Here is a 20260-nt window from a genome sequence, read left to right as displayed (position 1 = left end):
ATCAGGGGTTGTCAAAGTCATTTTAGCTCAGGGACCACATGGTAAAAAAAAACATTCTTATGAGGGCCAGACTCGTAAATTAATGACATTAAAAGTGTGCCTTAGCTGGAATGCTGGAGGCCTTTAGTTTGTGTTTTTATAAGTAGACATCAATGGTAGCTAAGTAGCTCCAAAAGTCTGTGAAAGTCTCTCTAACAGAGAGATACACATTGATACACACAGCACCTGGTACGGTTGTGACAGTGTAATATACTATTACAAATAAGATAATAATAATTGAAAGAATAATTGAAGAACTTCTTATTTAAAAGATAAATATGTCAATACAGAAGTTGACATTTTTGGATGTGTTACAACTGTCCCCGTACCTATCAGCCAACATTGTCTCCAAGAGGTTGTTAGCTAGCATTAGAAAACACATAAAGGATTGAAACCAAAAATATAGATATTACAACCATGTGCCAGAAATGTGTCAATCTTTAGCATAGTTGACATGAAGTTAAAAAAAGAAAGAAAACGTTTGAACTCTTACCTGAATATGTGTATTCTGACCATAAAATTGAGACAGTATTAGTATTAAAACGTTTTGTGTGAGGACAAAATAGAAAGGGGAGTTGCATGAATAAAACTCTCTTCAAATTGGTCAAACTTTGACAGCTACAACTGTCTGTGTGTTACAGATGGTCCTGCTCTACCGTATATTGTGATTACATGGCCAAGATTTTGTGGCGAACAATCGAGAAGCAATAATCACCATAGTCAGGCTCTCCAGAGATGCTCCAGCGTTACCTGGTGGATGTGAGATGCGAAAACATTTGGCAGGAGAAAAAAATAATCCTGTAATGTTGAGGGCCCCAGTTTGAGCGCTAGAGTAGTGTTTCCAAGGTCGGAGTGTGCCCCTTTTTTAGCCCGGGTGTTTTACACCCAAAGCCTCCCCACTTAGCTATGGAGGTGGGATTTGAATGAATAGAAAAGCAGCGATCTCTTATGATGTATTTTTATTGGGAGGAAATTCAGGTATATGTTGATAAGTTAACAGAAAACACCTTGCCATTTTAATTCAAAGGAAAACTCCATAAATATTCTGATATAGATGAAAACATATTTGCCCATGCATATCTTTAGTAATTTAAAATCTAAATTATGTTTTTCTTACCAACAGATCTTTAGGCTTTACACTTTATGAAGTAGCTTCAAGACACACATTTTAAGTAGGCTACCTATAACATCAAAATCCCACTAAGCATTCCCTGCATTTTTTATGACAATGTCATTATCTATAGACGCGAGAATTTCCTTTTTGGTGTACATCAGCATGAAGGCCTCCAAAAGTTCCTGAGTCAGTGAGCTTCACATTTGCAACCTGAGTACAGGAAAGGCTCAACAGAAACTTAAATGGCAGCCCAATGGCATGGTAGGCATTTATGATGAGGTTACATTGTAAGAGGACCTTATTTTTCTTTGGAATTTTTTTTCTTTATTCTTCTTTTTTTTCTTTTTTCACCAAGCCTTTTTTCAAGCATTTTTTCTCTTTTTTACATTTTTTTCTTGCTTGTTCCTTCCTTTTTCCCGTTTTCCATGTCTCCTTGGTTCTTCTAGCCGTTCACTTCATTTTTGTTCCTTTATTATTGCTTCTTCTTTTTTTCTCTCTTTTGCCTGGATTTTTTTCTTCTGTTGTTTCTTTTTTTCAATGTTGTCTGCTTTTCTTTTAAGCTGTATTTGCCTTTGATTGTCCCCCAAATGTAAAGTTGTGCATAATGTTTGATAATGATTTACAGTAGGTGGATTAAAGCAACAAAAACAGTCTGGAGAGGCTTTTGGGAGCTCTTTTTAGTGAGCCGAGCCGAAAGAGCCGCTTCTCAAAAGAGACAGAATTTAGATCACTATGAACTTATTTGAGTAAAAGAAGCTAAGTTACTGCAAAATTCTGCAAACACGTGGCACAACACATCCTGTGAACACAGATGACAGGCAAAAAGTGCAAGATGAGTGAAATGAATGTTAACAGTACATCTTTTGATGCGTTTCTTTTTCTTTTCCGGACTTTTCAGCTCCAGGTAGCACCTTTCTGCCATCCATCGTACCTGATGCATACCATTTGTCCTGTTTTCTGTTAATTTCAAGGAAAAAGAAGAATGGTGGTGGGCCAAATAAACTACACATTTAGGAGGGGGGAATTACTCCAGACGGTAAAACTCCCCATCTTCTACAACATTGGGGTTGCGCTGAATGTGGCCAAACAGCTGACCGGAGAATGAATGCATGAGTAAGGTTATATAGTGACGGATATATGTTCAAATTATTTTTCTCATTCATGCAGCCCAAACTCCCCCTTGACATGAGCCGGCCCTTCGAGAAACCTCCTGTTCTTCCCAATAAGCCACTCCGGCATTGAGTGTTTCTAAACCTTTTTGGAGGCAAGGCACACTTTTTTTAATTGAAAACTCTCAAGGCACACCATCTGTCAAAAGTGTTTAAAAATGATTCCCTGTCCCCGATTCGTGTGTTTTTAAAGCTAAATTGATCATGTTGTGGGCAGCACGGCGGCGCAGTGGTTAGCGTGTGTGCGGCACAGTTCTGAGGTTATGAGATCGAATCTTCCTGTGTGGAGTTTGCATGTTTGCAATGCTTGTGTCAGTTTCCACCGGGAACTCTTGTTTCCTCCCACATTCCAAAAACATACATGTCAGGTTAATTGGCCGGTCCAGATTGTCCCTAGTTGTGAATGAGCGAGTGAGTCTCTGTGTGCCTTGCGATTGGCTGGCAACCAGTTCAGGGTATCCCCTGCCCTCTGCCCCTGCAACCCTATTGAGGATAAGCAGTACAGATAATGAATGAATGAATGATCATGTTGTCTGAATTGACAGTATAACGTTTTTCTTATCATTTTGTGGTCACTGTGGCTCAGGATATCTCATCTCATCTCATTAGCTGCACCACTTATCCTTAGTAGGGTCGCGGGGGTGCTGGAGCCCATCCCAGCAATCATCGGGCAGTGGGCAGGGGACACCCTGAACTGGTTGCCAGCCAATCGCAGGGCACACAGGGACAGACAACTCGCTCGCTCATTCACACCTAGGGACAATTTGGACCAGTCAATCCACCTGAAATGCATGTCTTTGGAATGTGGGAGGAAACCGGAGTGCCTGGAGGAAACCCACGCAAGCACGGGGAGAACATACAAACTCCGCACAGTAAGTCCGGTATCTGGATTTGAACCCACACAGGAGGTTCCCAAGACCGGCTCAGGATGTAATACGGGTAAATTATTTTAGTAAACTTTTTGCTGTATTTTATATTTTATTATGTTTTTTATATTTTTTCAGATTGTATTATATATATTGCTTATCCAGAAAACTTCCACTAAAAATGAAACTATCTGTAAGTGGAACTTTTTTTTTTTACTTCGTTCTAACTATTTTTTAGAACAATAATTAGAATCAAGAAAATATATGCAAGATTATTACTTTAATTGATATATTTTATTTTGCATTGCAAACTGAAACGGCTTCATCAAACAAAACAAGCTATTGAATTTGCTGTACTAACTTATGAATATTTTTAAAATTTATTAAAAGGGAAAACAATCTGCTGTCCCCTACTAGTAGGAATGAATGTTAGTTACATGGCTAATCACTGAAAGAAAGCAACAATTCATACAAGGATAAGATTGTGCAATTATTTGCAGCACATTAAAATAGGTCTCACGACACATTAGTGTGCCCCAGCACACTGGTTGAAAAACGGCAGCTAGAGGAAATGCGGTGAAAAAAAACATATTAAACTAACGCTAAATGTGCACAGCTTTATGTATTAATGTATACGCCAGTGGTGGGTGTATTCACCATCTGCTAAAAAAAGAGAGAGAAAGAGAGAGAGAAAGAACTGCTATTGGTTGTTTTCCACAAACGAAAGAGGCACGCGTGGAACTGCAAAAGGTTAACACTGACATCTAGTGGTGAGCAGCAGAATGACAAGAAAAAGTAATAGAATACATTATTAGTATTGTAATCTATGGCACAAGCAGAGGTGGGTAGAGTAGCCCAAAATTGTACTTGTCATCCAAATAATTACTTGAATAAAAGTTTATTAAAAAAAATATATATAAAAAAAAAACCTTGGCATAATAAACTACTTATGTACTGTGTAACTGTCGCTAGCCATCATGGGGCCCTAAGCAAAAATGGATTTGGGGCCCCCCATTACTTGATCATTTGCATACCTACTACATCCCATTCCATATTCTACTCCGTCATCCCAACTACGCTTAAAATATCATATGTGAGATGTCTATCTTGTAGTTAGATTGTAATCCACAGTGAATAAGGCCATGTAAGCAGACTTGATTTGATTTGCAATTTATCAGAAAAAAAGTATTTCATATTAATATTTGGCAAAGTGAGCAACTTAGATGGTTTCTTGTGAGCCTCTGTGTAGTAGCCATGACCTTTGATTTTTGCAATCCGGAGATGGAATAGGAGCTTGCCCTGTCCACTCCACGCATCGGCCCGGTGGCACAACAACACCTGTATTGCAGTACCTCCGGGAACGGTGCATTCGCAATAATCGCAGCAAGGCTTTAGGGCTAGGACCTTAGCTTGGCCTTTTGGCTGAGAGTAAGTGTCCCGGCTCCTAGGCTTTGTAGCGTATTATGAACTGACTGATAACGGATAATGGATAATGAATAATGAAGATAGAACAATAACCCTTAAAAACCCCTTACTGGCTACACAGGGATCAATACGTAAAACCTCAAAGGGCGCCAAGCATCTTTTACCAATAGTTTATAATATAAATGGTACAAAATTTAACTACAAAAACAGCCTGGGGTTGATCGACACTAAATGCATTAACGTGATATAGTACAAAGTGGGACACTGAAAGTCATCCAGGCCATTTAAAAGTAACAAAATAAACCAATTATTTACTGCAACCACAATCAAAGTATACAAATTTAAACCCAAAAGAAATACTTAAATAAATATATAAATGTACGGAGGTACCTAAAAAGAAGTAGCATAAGTTATTTTGGTTTTAAATTAACTGTGACAACAAATGTACAAAAACTGACTTTAAACTACTGGTAATACTTAATACTTAAATGAATGTGTGATAGCACAGAGGTACATACAGTACATGAAATAATTTAAAATATAAGATTTTGGGGGGAGGGATTAACTGTTACATTAAATGTACAAAATCTCCACAAGGCACATAAAAAGCTCGTGGATTTCTTTATAATTTCTTTACAATCCTAGCCTGCAGACCCTCATTTGCACTTCTCCTGTTTGCGCCGGCGGCATGGCGGCTGAGGAATTAGCGGCCCCTGAGTGCAGTGGTCCAGCATTCAGTTCCAGCTGCCGCACCCATTATGTAGGGAGTTTGCATGTTTTCGCTGTGCCTGTGTGGGCCTTCAAGCACTCCAGTTTCCTCCCACATTCGAAAAACATGCATGTCAGGTTAATTGGCCAGTTCTAATTGTCCCTAGGTGTGAATGAGCGAGTGAGGTATCTGTCTCTGTGTGCCCTGTGACTGGCATGCAACCAGTTCAGGGTGTACCTGCCCACTGCCCGAAAGACAGCTGGGATCGGCTCCAGCACCCCCGTGACCCTACTGAGGATAAGCGGTGCAGATAATATATTTTTTAGAGAAGTGGGTCTTTGGGATCAAATTACTCAAAAGGTTTTGGCTCCCAAATGGCTCTTCAGATTTTTTTGTTGCTTTAATTCATCCATCCATCCATCCATTATCTGCACTGCTTATCCCCAGTAGGGTCACGGGGGTGCTGGAGCCCATCCTAGTTATCTTCAGGCAGCGGATAGGGGACACCCTGAACTGGGTTCCAGCCAGTCGCAGGGTACACAGGGACAGACTCACTTGCTCGTTCAGACTTAGGGACAATTTAGACCAGCCAAATAACCTGACATTCAAATCTTTGGAATGTGGGAGGAAACCAGAGTGCCCGGAGAAAACCCACGCAAGTACGGGGAGAACGTGCAAAGGAAGGCTGGTAGCTAGATTTGATCCCATGACCTCAGAACTGTGCCTGAGACGCGCTAACCACTCAATCACCGTGGAGCCATCGAGGGCTGTATAGCGCCATGTAGAGCCATCGCGGCCCGGGCGGGGGGCGCCGGCCTCCGCGCCTAGCGCCCGACTTTCTTGATATATATCATTATCTCATTAGCTACACCGCTTATCCTCAGTAGGGTCGCGAGGGTGCTGGAGCCCATCCCAGCAATCATCGGGCAGTGGGCCGGGGACATATATATATATTTATATATATATATATTTATATATATATGTGTGTGTGTGTGTGTGTGCAGCACGGCGGCGCAGTTGTTAGCGCGTGTGCGGCACAGTTCTGAGGTCATGAGATCGAACCTCGAGTGCGGAGTTTGCATGTTCTCCCCGTGCTTGCGTGGGTTTCCTCCGGGCACTCCGGTTTTCTCCCACATTCCAAAAACATGCATTTTCAGGTGGATTGGCCGGTCCAAATTGTCCCTAGGTGTGAATGAGCGAGCGAGTTGTCTGTCCCTGTGTGCCCTGCGATTGGCTGGCAACCAGTTCAGGGTGTCCCCTGCCCACTGCCCGATGATTTCTGGGATGGGCTCCATCACCACCGCGACCCTACTGAGGATAAGCGGTGCAGCTAATGAGATGAGATGAGTTATCCCACTCGCATAGTACCTAGATATGACCTCAAAGCGTCTTGAGTAAAGTGGGAAGTCGTGTTTTCCGACCTCAGACCGGAGAAAATATAATTGGAATGACACTAGGGGTGTCCTAGTAGCAAAGTTGGGGTATATAGCTTTTCTCGTGGTCGGAGTTTCGAGATTTTCTGGAATGCAGCATTATTGCCATTGGCCAACTGAACCGGAAACGGCTCTTCGTCACTTCTCCTGCCTTCTGGCGGGGAGGCTTCAAGAGCCATTTCACAACAACGCACAAGGAATTCCCACAGAGTTTTTAAATATGTTTTATCTTAATTCATTGGTCTAATTTCAATGTTCGTGAGGTAACCAAGGCCGTACATCAAATGGAGCGACCAGCGAGGTTTGTTAGCGTGTGAAAGTGAGCCATTTTTGAACTTTTCCACACTGATCGCGTTTCATGTTTTCATGCTCATAGAAAAACAAAGAACGTCAATTATTGCGAGAACAGAGATGTCGATGACGACGGTGGGTACCATTTGTGAAAATGTTAAATTGTCCGAGTAAAGTAGAAGTGTTTCTGTCCCGAGTCCATACCTGTCAACCTCCACGGCTCCATGCCCTTACAAACTGTCGTATTTTCCCTTACAAAATACACAAAAAAATCTTACTCCAAATTTGTTTTCCAAACGTGTTTATTTATGTAGTTGAACGTGTTATATTGTACACGTGTTTCGTTATATCATGTATATTGTTAATTAACATTTTCTTGTAAGTTGCTCGACATAAATTAGGTTTATTATAAAAAAGTTCAAAGATGAAGTAGCTTGGACGTTCACTGTAGAAGGAAAAATACATGCAAATATAATTAAGTAGAATAATACATTTTAACACCATTACATGCGTGTATAGTATTATTCAAATTATAATTCATTTTCTGCATTAAATTATTGTTGGTAATATACTGATTAAAGGGATAAGCACAAACCTGTCTTTTACATTTTCTCATTTTATATTTCCTTTTTTTTCTTAACTTCTTTATACAACAATATTTCGTAATATAATGCATCAAAGCAAGTGAGTCGTTTGAGAGCCGGCTCTCTTTAACAGGGATCAGAATTTTCCGCGGATCCGTGGATTTCCGCTGTTTTTGAACCCCAAAGGCATTCCGACTTTTTCACTTTTTCTCTTGCGTAGCAAACAAATTCAAAATCCGACTGTCTCACTCTTTCCTTTATTGCTCTGGCGCACCCTGGCGGCCGTTAGAAAAATTGGCCGCATTGTTGCTCAAGCTGCAGGGACTGAACTGCATTTGAACTTATCTTGCAGTATTTACTCCGCCCTGCTTTATTCCTGGACCCTGGCTATTTCAGCTGAAAATGAAAATCTCCATTCTGATCCCTGCTTTAATGAGTTGTGCCGAAAAGTCCGGTTCTCTAAAACAACACGGACTTCCTTTCGCTACACAACTACCACGGAATGATGCATGATGGGAAATCCGCAGGTGGCAGACGCATGCGCACAGTAGCATCGAACTGCTGGCTCCGTTTGCAACGAAAAAAATGATACCGAGATAGAGGCTACCGCAGCGAACTCGTTTGACCTGAGTGATTTGCTGTTTCGTGATGGGTGGTGTAAACCTGATAGTACCCATAATTGACAAATTTGCGTTTTTACGTACAGATTTTTCCGTACAAATTTTCTTGTATGTCGTACACGTCTTAAAATGCATAATAAACGTACTTTGTACGGCAAAAACGTACAGGTTGACAGGTATGCGGGTCACTGCTACATTAGCCAGGTAGCTTGCGTCTTTTCCAGCATACGTCATCACCGGATCAGCAGAACAAGTTCGAATAGAGATAGAGAAGATTTGTAGGTGGAGTCGCAATTGACAAAAACAGCATGCCCAGCTGTTGTGTGTATGGGTGCACAAATCGCAATTTTGTATTTCCCAGAGGAAACAAGCCTCCAAAAGCACAAATAGGACAGTGTTTCCCAAACTTTTTGGAGGCAAGGCACATTTTTTTTCCCATTGAAAAATCTCAAGCCACACAGTCCATCGAAAGTGTTTAAATACACTGTACTACCTCACGAGCAGATGATTAGTATATAAAATGAAGAAGAAAAATAATCTTCTGCCACCAACTAATATATATGAATGTCAGTTACCTGGCTGAGAAGGAAATTACATTGAGAAGGAAATTAATTGTTTTTGATATGAAGTGTTTGAGGAGTGTGTTAGGAGTGACAAGATTGGAGAGATTGAGAAATGAAATTGCAAGAGACAGAACTGGAGTAGTAGTGGAACTGAGCAAGCGTGTGGTTAAGAGAGTACTCGGTTGGTTTGGACACATGGATAGGATGGATGAGGAGCGAAGAGGATCTACAGAGCAGAAGTAAATGGAAGGAGACCAAGAGGAAGGCCACGATAGACGTGGATGGATAGTATTATGAGTGCACTGCAGGAAAGATGTCTAAATCTAGTGGAAGTTAGAGCTCTTCTTGTTGATAGGAATTAGTGAAGAGGTGTTGTAAAAGGATAGTAGGATGTTTGGACGTGTTCTAAGGGATGGGCAGGGCTCCTGTATAATGCGGCAGGGGTAAACCAGTGAAAGCTGTCGGGCCCTGCTGTCGGCACAGAAGATTGTGTTGTGTCACCCTGACCCAAGTGACATGGCTGCTTTCTTGTGTCCCGTTTCATCTGGAGGGACGAAAGCATGACCAACTTGGGTGCCGAGGTGCTTAACTTGTTTGGGCATTTGGGCTGGCCAGGGTCCAAAATGTTTGGGTGTGTTTTTTGCTACTTTTTCTTTTTTTATTTTCTTTGTTTCGTATGTGTTTGTCTTGCTGTTGGTCACCCCTCCAGAGGGATATGACCAGGGTAGAGAGATAGATACCTGGCTGAAAGAAAGCAACAATTCATACAAAGATTTGGCAAAGTGCCCCAGCACACTGGTTGAAAAACACTGCCATAGGAGACCGTTTCTGTAGGCCATTAAAATAACTGATTGAACCGAGGATGGTATTAGGAATGACCACGTTTGCGGTGTTCATTTTGCACTGGTAAATTTTCGGCGTTATCTTGAGCAATGATTGATTAGTCAAAAAATATCGCTGACCACATTTGCATGACATTGAACGCAACGGGCATCGAATCAAAAAGTGCCAAATCATAACCGCTAGGGATGTAAGTGACACATTTACCTCGTTATCGCACTACTTTTATTCATGATACCTGGGACAGATAAAAATATGAAAAGTTGGACATCACGGGATCAAAACAGGCAGCAAACCACATTGCTGACCCAAAAAGTCTAACCTTTCCTATTTTAAATCTTCTTTTGTACCGTGATAAAAAATTATTTTGATGAGATGAAATTGGATCCTTTTTCCTTTGTCATATACATCCCATGTGGTCTAGTGATAACACAGTGGATTTAGGCTAATTAGTATTATTAGTGTTGTTACTACCTATATTATTGGGCCGGGACGTGAAAATATTGTTAACCATTTAAATGGTCCATGTTACAGGAGAGGCTGGGGACCACTGCTTTAAAGCAGTAAAGTTTTTTTCTTAAATGAACTAAACTTTATTAGCACTAATGTGTTAAATACACACCGGTGCTTTATATCAAGACAGATAGTTGATATCATTAACACTTTACAAGCAACACCGCAGCGAACAAACAGTGATTTGCTTGTAGTTGACTGACACTGACAGACGAGGACATGTAACAGTGGGGTACGAAGTTTGAGGGGTCCTTAAAAGTTTTAGATTAAGTATTTCTTCTATTAAGTATGTGTTAACAATGCCCAGCTGAGTTCAAAGAGCCATTTTCCCAACGCGCTTATCTGCTCTTATCTTAATTTTTTTCTTGGGTGTTCCGACCACAAAGCGCATGACTGAAGGGAAGGATTTTAGGGGTGGGAGTTGGTTTTTATTCCAGGATGAAAATGGTGAAAGTAAGAACAGTTTATTCGAGCAATTCTAAAAATTTCACATACTTGCACCCGGAACAAAAGGAGCTGCGTTGATGATTTCAGCTATAAGATGGCGTCAGCAAGTAGAATCATTTGCAAGTTGTTATACACCACATTTGAATTCTGTTACTTAAAAAAGATTTTAAGCAATAATTTCACTTTGAGGAGAAACTTGTTCTATACTCTGCAAGTTATATTAGTAGTTCTATGCTAACATAAAATCTGAATGTTTTGTCAAAAGCAAAATGATTTTTGATATCAGATGAAGACTTTGTCTGTGCAAAGCCCCCACCTGGAAAAAAGCTCAAACACAGCGAGCATCGGATTCGGAACACATCAAGCCAAGAGGCCAACCAGGACAACTGCAAAAGCAGGTAAAGCTGGAGCCATAATACACGTTAAAGGTATTGTTTTTGAGGATATAATGTCTTTCAGAAAAACTCTGGATGAAAAGCTGCTAATTCGGGATCTAGAGGCTGCCATTACGCTCTCCTTGCTCAATAACACAAACGCAAAACAAGAACCTTCTGAGGGCAAAGGTAGGATCAAAAGTTATTCGACTGTTTAAAAACAAACAAATTGATTTTTTTTTAAAACTTGGATTTCAGCTGATGAAAACACAGACCCTGCCACGTTGCACCGCTCAAACTGCAGCGTGGACTCGGCGCTCTGGGGTAAATGCTTCTTTACTTTTAAAGCAGGCATGTTAAACTCAATTTGGCTCCGGGGTCGAAACCAGACTATTTTCTCAGGTGGGCCGAATCAGTAAAAAATGTCAACGCCAAATATTCAACCATTACACCTTTTTTTCCCTTCTCTTCAGGGTTCTCCCAAAGACTTAAAATTTTGAAAAAGTCTCAAAATTGATCACTGAAAATTAAGGTATTGAAAGGGTCTAAAATGAGGACAAGTCCTGAATATATTTCTCGAGTAACTTAATTTCTCCCTGTCTTATCTGCCTGATAGAGCTAATAACTGCATGATAAGCAGTGTTGGGCATGCTAGCGTAAAAGGGCTCTACGGGGTTCTTTGTTGTTGCTTTAGCTCAGGAAGCGCTCGTCTTGGGAACAAGAGGTTGCAGGTTTAATTCCCGTCTTCTTCGTGTTATATGTCGAAGTGTCTTTGGGCAAGACACTGAATCCCTAATACCCCCAATAAGCAGGTAGGCGCCTTGCATGGCTGACTCCCTTTTGGTGTGTGAGTGTATGAGAGTGTGTAAATGGGTAAGTAAAGCGCTTTGGGGGTTCTTTATTGACTTGAAAAGCGCTATAAAAATGCAGACCATTTACCATTTTACCATTTACTTCAATCCCTACATTACCAATTAATATGTAACATTATGCACTAAATGACTTATATAGAGGGGAAAATACAGATAAAAAGATAAATAAAAGGAAAAGAAAAATACAAGAACAAAATAAAAAAGAGAGATAATTGTTGTAATTTCAAGTTTAAAAAGCATTTTGGCCGATCATAAAAGAAGAAAGGCGCGTCTCAAAGGGAACCAGCTGTTGATTGGTGGGGACTTGTCTGTAAAAATTTTAACACATTATTCCCGGGTGATAATGTCACACTGAACCTCAAGGGGTCGCTCAAAGTCTGTGTTGATCATTTTAAAATCGCCTGGTTGTCACCTCCCAGCGTATAATGCTAACCTGACACTACCCTCGAAAGTTACCTCTGCCTCCTGCAGCACCTTGGCTCTCTCAGCCAGGTCAAATGCGCGCTGTTTGTGGCTCGAGGCCAACTCTTAGGGCAGGGGTGATGTGGACACTCCATACAATATCGGACCACCTATTGTATTCCTCAAATGACAATTACAGGCCAGCTCTTCAAAGTCATGTTCTCCGACTCCAAAGTTGCCTATACGCTCAACGAGGACAAGTTGGCTGAACTTAGTAACCTGAATAAACCGATATCAGGTAAAATTGATTGATAACATTTCATTAGATATGGTCTTGAAAATGACTTAAAAGTCTTAAATTTGAATGGAAAATCCTGGGGTAACCCTGCTCTCTCATTGCACTCCCGCAATCCACTTGCTCCTGCTGGATCCTAAAACTTGGCATCTTTTTGCATTTAAGTGCATCAATATCGCGTGTCAGATCCTGAGTAGCAGCACATTTAGCAATGACATTCAATTGTTAGTTGGTTAACCTTGAGCACTGTTTTCTTTTATTATTATTCATCACAAAAGAAAACCTTTTCACAAAGATTAGTAGTCACAAACATGAGTAGAACTTTTTCTGGAAATTAATGAATGAATGAATGAAAACTTTTATTTCGAACATAAAAAAAAAAAAACAATGAGTCAACAACAAAATAATGTCACATAACATGTTCGAAAAGGGGTAGTCAGAAGCAGATGCTTATTTTTCCTACCCCTTTATCTTCCCTATTAAATACATTTTATAGATAGCTCCTCTTGTGTCCAATACAACAAAATCTCATGGATATACTTATTACATAGGTCAGATATCAATAATTATAATAGTTACAATAATCACATATTTTATACACTAATAATCAGCTATTTTACACCTTTACTGATCTCCAGAAGCATTTGGCTTGGAATTAAAAATATAATCATAACCTTTGATAGAAATTACCTCGAGCAGTGTTCTTTAACCTTTTTCAAGCAGAGATTTACTTTTTGTTACTAAGTATTGCAAAGAGCACCCTGTTTAATTTGAAAGGTGGTGTATGTTACTTTATAATATTGTACTTGCTGATGCAATCTTTTGGCTAAAATGATCATTGCAGCTCCTTTTGTTGCGAGTGCAAGTATGTGAAATTCCTAGATGCGATCAAATCCACCCTTTCATTTTCATCTCTTTGGGGCTTTTGGGTTGGCATTTGTACTGTATTTGAATCCGTCCTTTTTTACTTTCACCATTTTCATTCTACAATTAAATAAAACCAAGATTATGTGCGTGATATCACTCTGCCCCCAACCCCTCTGCCTCCTTCCCTTCAGTGTAATGCGCTTCGTGGCCGGAACACCGATGATAAAAGAAATATTAAAGCAGATTGGCAAGGTGATGAAAAAAACATAAAGGCTCTTCGAACTCATGCATTGTTAACACATTCTTGATAGAGAAACGTTTTAAGGACTCCTCAAACTACACACCCACCTTGAAATCATAAACAAAAATACATGAATTGTACTATAAAGGTGCATTTTTATAAATGGTCTTAGGCTGAGAAATTTGTGCTTATTCTACATAACTTGATGCCAGAGGGAGCTGACAACATTGTCTGCCATCTTGTTGCTACGGGTACCCAAAAAAAAAGTCTCAAAAATGGCTGGCAAAAAGTGAGTAGAAAAGGGGTCACTTTGAATCTCTGTTGTTTGAATTCTTACTTGTGCTTTTTAGAACTCCACAAACCAGGAACGTCCATTGATCAAAATATACATTAACACTGTCCCTTAAAGATAGAAAAAAACATTGCTTCATTCCATTTTTCTTTAGGCTTGGAAGAAATTTCCGGAGAGAAGCAAAGGAGACGCCCTCACGACGACCGCGATGAGGACTACAAGCCCAAACTGACGCCAGGTAGTTCCTCCGGGTAGGGCTGCAACCAACGATTCTTTTTAAAATCGATGAATCGGATTTTCTTAAAAAAAATACTTTTAATGTCTTCTTCTATTCAAATATTGCAGTTTTGGACAGATTGAAAAATAGTCTACAAAACAACAAAATATAAAACAATAAAAAATCCCAGTGTATGTCCTAAAACCTTAACGATAAACAGTAACGTATACAAATGCATGCTCTACATCTGCAGACATAAAAGATACTTTTTTTTTTAAGTGCAAAAAAAGAGAGGCAACATCAGAGGAGAATGCAAGTACCTAGTCTGATGTCATCCTATTGTACACTGAAGGTTGTTATGAAGCACTACTACAGTACTATCTAAATTTTAATTTAGATCAAGATCAGGGTTTTTCAACTTGTGGGTCGTGGACCTGTTTGAGTGTGTCATGGTCCTTTGCCTTGGCAAAATAATGCTAAGAAAATTATAACTGAGGGTTATTTACACTCCTTAAAGATAAATTGTGATAATTCTTTACCATTGCAAGTTGACCTCCGAATTCCAGAGCACAGAAAAAGATAGTTTGTTTACGCATGTGAGCATGGCCAAATGCAGATACAGTGGCAGATGTAAGGACTATGGATTTTATTGTCCCGAAAACAACGCAACAGAGGTAAAGGTCTATGGATTTCATAAAAATGCAACGAGTTGAGGAATACAGTTTTGCTTTTCATTTTGTTTTTGCTGGTCTTTTTTTAAATGTGAACAATTTTACTATCACTGCTTTGAAATGCACATTCCCTTTTTTAATAAATTTGAGAAGTGGATTTCTTTTCTTGATTTGTATCGCAGCTTGTAATAAGTGGTGAGTCCTTGAGGGGACAGTGTGTAATATTTAGTGCCTCCTAGTGGTACAATAAACTTTCTTTCAGTAAAAACAACAAAATATGGATTTGAATACTAGACGAAAATACATGAACCATCATACCATTTATTTTATTTATTTTTTTTAAATCGAGAAATTTGTACTTATTTTTCATTGTGGCAATTGTTTTCGTTTGCATTAAATGCTAGAGCCATCTAGTGGTGAAATATTAGACATTGGGGCTTTAAGTTGGACCAGTTGAGAATCACTTATCGTTATGCATCAAAATACGGTCTTGGAGCGCCCTGTGGAACAAAGTGTAAAGAGCACAGGAAAGAAAATTCAATACACAATGTAATGCATGTCTCATTAGCTTGTAATTAACGTGCTTACTGCTGCATAATCGCGCGTGACAAGACAAGTCGGTCAAATTTGTTACCAACGCTTTTAGTGATGAATTTTATCGATTGGTTGTTGCAGCCCTACCCGTAAGCATCTTTTTCGGACGTCATTTTGTGTCTCAACGCGAATTTCATCGCAGATTCGGAGAGCGAGGAGAGTTTCGGTGAGGTGGAGGAGTTCACACCCAACAAAAAGTGCCAGAAAACAAAAGCCAGCAACCAGCGCGGATCCTCAATACCAATAGTCGGCAAAAAAGAAAGACAGCCCCCCATATTAAAAGTGCAATCCAGAACAGGTGCAGTTTGATTTCACAGGGTTCGTACAGGTGCTTGAAATCCTTAAATGTTTGAATTGTAATGTGTTTTCAAGGATTGGATTTTGGATGAAGAGCTTGTAATTGCTTTACATTTATGCCATGTTATCAACAAGTCTGCTTAAAAATTAAGCTGTTCTCTGGTCGTTTTGCATCGCATTTCCTCTTCCATCAGTAGCTAAAATTAGTTTGTAGCGCATTGTCCTATAAAGCAGTGTTTTTCAACCTTTTTGAGCCGAGGCACACTTATTTTCATTATTAATCTCAAGGCACACTGTCCTTAAAAATGTTTTTAAAATTAATCGCTGGCACTAATTTCACGTTGTTGTATTTTTAGCTTAAATTATCATTTTGCTTAAATTGACAGTATAAATTACTTTTTTTATCTTTTTGGGTTACCTTGGCTCAGGAGGTAATAGTTATTATCCATTTTATTGTGAAATGATCCTGTCATTTTGGATTTTTTGTTTTTCAGATAAATCCTGTTGAACTTTTTTAAATTTATTTTTACTATATATTTTTTTGCATATAAAACAGGAATAGAATAAAATGGCAAAATCATGTGCAAGGTTTTTACATTATTTTCTGTGCAGACTTAAATGATTAATAATAAAGGGCTCAGTGGAAGGCCTTTAAAGCAGATTGGATTTATTTTGAAGCTTCTCTCCCTGTTCTTGCATGTTCAACATCCATTAATATCTTCTTATTTTGAGAGTCTTTTAAAGTTTAAACTTATTTTTATTTTTAAAAAAAAAGTCACTATGAAACGTGTATTAGTGCAAGGATTGTGGGTTGGTGGATCCCCTTAACCACTAAAGTTGTTGGGGCACGATTCCTTGTGGCGTGTCTTGATTAAGTACAGCCTGGTGGCCCCACCGCTCTCCAGCCAATATGTTTCCACCAGGTCTCGAACAGGGGACTTTCCGCGAATTAGGCGAATGTGCTAACCACAGCACATTGAAAGTTATGTATAATTCTGGACATTCATTATGAGACATACAAAATTTTAAGGTAGCGTTTCCCTGTAGTAAATTTTAATGGGAAGAACTTCCTGCAACTGAAAATGTAAGTTACATATAACTGACTTTTACCCATAACTGTCTCAGAAACAAATGTAATTGCGATTTACTTCAGAAATGCTCATGCAAGATTAAAAATCGCATATGTAAATTGCAGATATATTTGTGGCTCGGCAAAATACCTGATGCACATTAGATTTTTCTTTTAATGGTACTGGAGAAATACGAAATTGAATGTCCTTAAAATGTGCTTGAATTTGGCCATGAAAAATGTGTAGAAACCCCGGTCACAGATTCGGAGTGCGAAGAGAGCTTCAGCGAGGACGAGGAAGTTACACCCCACAAAAAATGCCAGAAAACAAAAGGCAGCCACAAGTGTGGGTCTTCAAAACCTACAGTCAGCAAACATGAAAGGCAGCCCCCTAAATTAAAAGTGCAGTCAAGGACAGGTAAGGTTTGATTTCAGTTTGTTTTACAAACAAGAATGACAACAGTTATTTTGTTAAAAGCACCAGGTTCATCTACAACGAAGGCTTCTAAAACACCCCCGATCCTTAAACCTGCTGTGTGCAAGCCGCTTCTCAGTCCGAAAGAATCAAGGATACCCAAATGGAACCCACCAGGTTTAAAGATGAATGCCATTTAACATGTGGAAGAGGAAGAGTGTCCTCAATTTGTTTTTTTTGCTTCAACTCGTAGGTCAAATTGGAAAAAGTTCACCTTCATCGCAGAGTCCAACCGCCAAGTCTCCCGGTTCAGGCCTTCTTCGTCTTGGACTGTCCCGGCGAGTCAGAGTCAAGTCGCTGCACCCAAGCAGCGCTCTCAACTGACTGCAGTTTTATTTAATGACATGTTTTATAACTTTATATTCATTTGAAATGATCCATTTCACCTCTCCGTCTTTTGCTGTATGTGTAAATTCCCTTAAAATAAACTGAGTTTTTATTCTTTGCTCGACACATTGTCTAAACATTGGGGAACCGTTCCAAAAAGGATGCTTCTATACCAACGAAATGACCTAAAACTTGGAACTATGCGTGCACACTTTAGATGCTAATGGCGAGGGTTGTCATTTAGGCCCTACATCAGGGGTCGGTAACAAATAGCCATAAAAACAAAAATATTTTGGTTTTACTCTTGCAGGGAGCACACAATATATTTTAAGACGATAATAAACAAAAAGCCAAACCCGCTCTCCATACAAAAGCTAAATTTTTAAGCACATTTTATTTCACAATGTAACGTTTGATTTAAGTCATGTTTATTTGTATAGCCCTTAATCACAAAGAGTCTCAAAGGGCTGCAAAGAAGGAAACAACTCTTCTGTGTACCTGATGATGAATCAGACTTGAGGAATATTAAACACATTGAAAGCTTTATGTTGGTATTGTGTTTATAGTTTATATTGTCAATAAATGATTTTTAATTATGGCCAAACGTATTCAACATTTCGACATGGCTAAAAAATTGTGCCAGGTTGATTAGTTTGAGCTGAGAAAAAAAAATGAAACGAAATCTTATACCAATTTTTAATAAAAAAAATACACAAATATGGTAGATCTGCGAAAAAAGTTTTTGATCAATGATTTGATATAAGCTATAAAGTTATAATAATGCTAGGCCCTGTGTCCCATATTATACCACTTAAATTTGTTCTCCCTCCTGCACTTACTTAGTGTTGAGGCTCTTTTTGACTCATTGTCCTTAAAAATGGTTTTAAAACAAGGTGCGAACAAAGTTCTTTTGTAAAAATGTTACAAAATACTTTAAACAAGGATGCAATTTACTGACGTACTTACCTTCAGTGCAGGCAGGGCGAGGGGCAAAAAAAGTGCGTCCGATGAGTGGATTGCTCCGCCCATTCTTACTTCTCACCCAATCAAATTGTTCTGTGTGTTTTGCTAGTTTTGGGTTGTTTACTGTTTGTTCTGTGGGTTCTCAACAATGAACATAGATTATTTAGTGAGCTTCCATATAAATGATTCTTTAGCAATTTATATCCAAGACAGGGTCTGTTGGTGTGAAACCTTGACTGTAAATTGAAATTGAGACTATGCCCTATACATACTGGACTGACTCATATAGTCGATGTTGTCTTGGCTTTGCAGTAAATAATTGCACAAGTATCTCCAAGCTAGATGTACTCAGAAAAGAGCCATAGGTTCTCAACCCATGCCTCTACATGTGCAGTGCTAACAGTGACATACAGGCCTTATGTGGATTCACGTCAAACTCACCTAATAGCTCCCCTTACTAATGATTGCAATTCCCATTACTAAGCAATAATAAACCTGTCAAAAACACATTCAAATAGCAATTTAACAATAATAGAGTAATAAGACAAATAAGATAGTAACCCCCTAACATTCCTGCAAATTTCACCTGATCCAAGACATACCCAAAGTAAATTGAATGCTGTTCTTGAACAGTTTGGAAAATATGGACAGTATTTTTCTCTTTTGAAAGATAAGAAGTTTTGTCCCAAACTGAAATAATCATTGCAAGTGCTACTAACATTGAGCAATCTAACTTGGAACACACAGAAATAGAAAGTTTTTATTCTCGCCCGAATTTTTTTTTTTTTTTCATTCATACCTGCAGGTATGTGTGTAGCATGGGCATCTTAGATGGAAAACACATTTTTCTAAAGGTATGTCAAAGCATTTGAAAAATGGCCATTTGGAGACAACTAATTTACAGCTCTAAAACCTCTGCAACCATGTATTTTACTTGGGTCTGCTTTTATTTTAATTTACATTGTGAGAATTGTAAATGTTTGACTTCTCTTTCCCGAAGTGAACTGAATTGTCCACACGTGCGCGTGATTATCATGCGTAAAAATGGATCCAGAGATGCATTACGATGCTGAAATGCTTTTAGTCGTTTTTTTTTTTTTTAATCTGGCGGCAGTATCGTGTTTTTGAGTCAAAAATTTACACTGATGGATTTACTGGACTCTCATGAATATAATGCGATGGGCAGGGCACCTGTATGATGCGGCAGGGGTAAACACGTGAAAGTTGACGGGCCCTGCTGTTGAACAGAAGAGTGTGTTGTGTCACCTTGACCCAAGTGACATGGTCGCTTTCTTGTGTTCCCGTTCAGTCTCGAGGGGGGAAAGCATGACCAACTTGGGTGCCGAGGTGCTTAACTTGTTTGGGTGATTGGGCATTTGGTTTGGCCATGGTCCAAAAATAATTTGTACCGGTACATGTTTTTTGCTACTTTTCCCCTTTTTTTTAATTGTCTTTGTTTTTGTATGTGTTTGTCTTGCTGTCGGTCACCCATCTTGAGGGATATGACCAGGACAGATAGATGTTTGCGGGGAATTGTTTCACAAATGGAATATTACAAAACATTCAGGTGAGTTATACCGGCTTTATAGTTTTTGGGTAATATTGTTTCAGACGGATCGTGATGTTTCTGTGATGAGTACATTTTTAAATGGCTAGCATTTTTTAAATCCAAGGAGTTTAAACTTTCCAAT

General features: G+C 39.2%; 1 protein-coding gene across 2 annotated transcripts; it reads left to right on the top strand.

Moving 5' to 3' along the window:
* The first annotated feature begins 6879 nt into the window (after nt 1-6879).
* rad51ap1 (RAD51 associated protein 1) lies at nt 6880-17730 on the top strand. 2 transcript variants are annotated; one of them, XM_088347307.1, is made up of 10 exons: nt 6880-7056; nt 7132-7181; nt 10900-11011; nt 11073-11176; nt 11246-11311; nt 14111-14194; nt 15581-15736; nt 17067-17222; nt 17283-17396; nt 17473-17730. In XM_088347307.1, the coding sequence occupies exons 1-10, from the start codon at nt 7040-7042 to the stop codon at nt 17601-17603; spliced, it is 990 nt and encodes a 329-aa protein (XP_088203433.1). In that variant the 5' UTR covers nt 6880-7039; the 3' UTR covers nt 17604-17730. The 2 variants fall into 2 exon arrangements, with proteins under 2 accessions (XP_088203433.1, XP_088203432.1); XM_088347306.1 differs by having other exon boundaries at nt 17052-17222.
* The last annotated feature ends 2530 nt before the right edge of the window (nt 17731-20260 follow it).

The sequence above is a fragment of the Urocampus carinirostris genome, chromosome 11 (assembly GCF_059441175.1).
Source record: "Urocampus carinirostris isolate Australia breed hairy pipefish chromosome 11, RoL_Ucar_1.0, whole genome shotgun sequence".
NCBI classification, from domain to species: Eukaryota; Metazoa; Chordata; class Actinopteri; order Syngnathiformes; family Syngnathidae; genus Urocampus; species Urocampus carinirostris.
The sequence above is the reverse complement of the archived record's forward strand: the minus strand, read 5'-3'. Positions and strand labels throughout refer to the sequence as shown.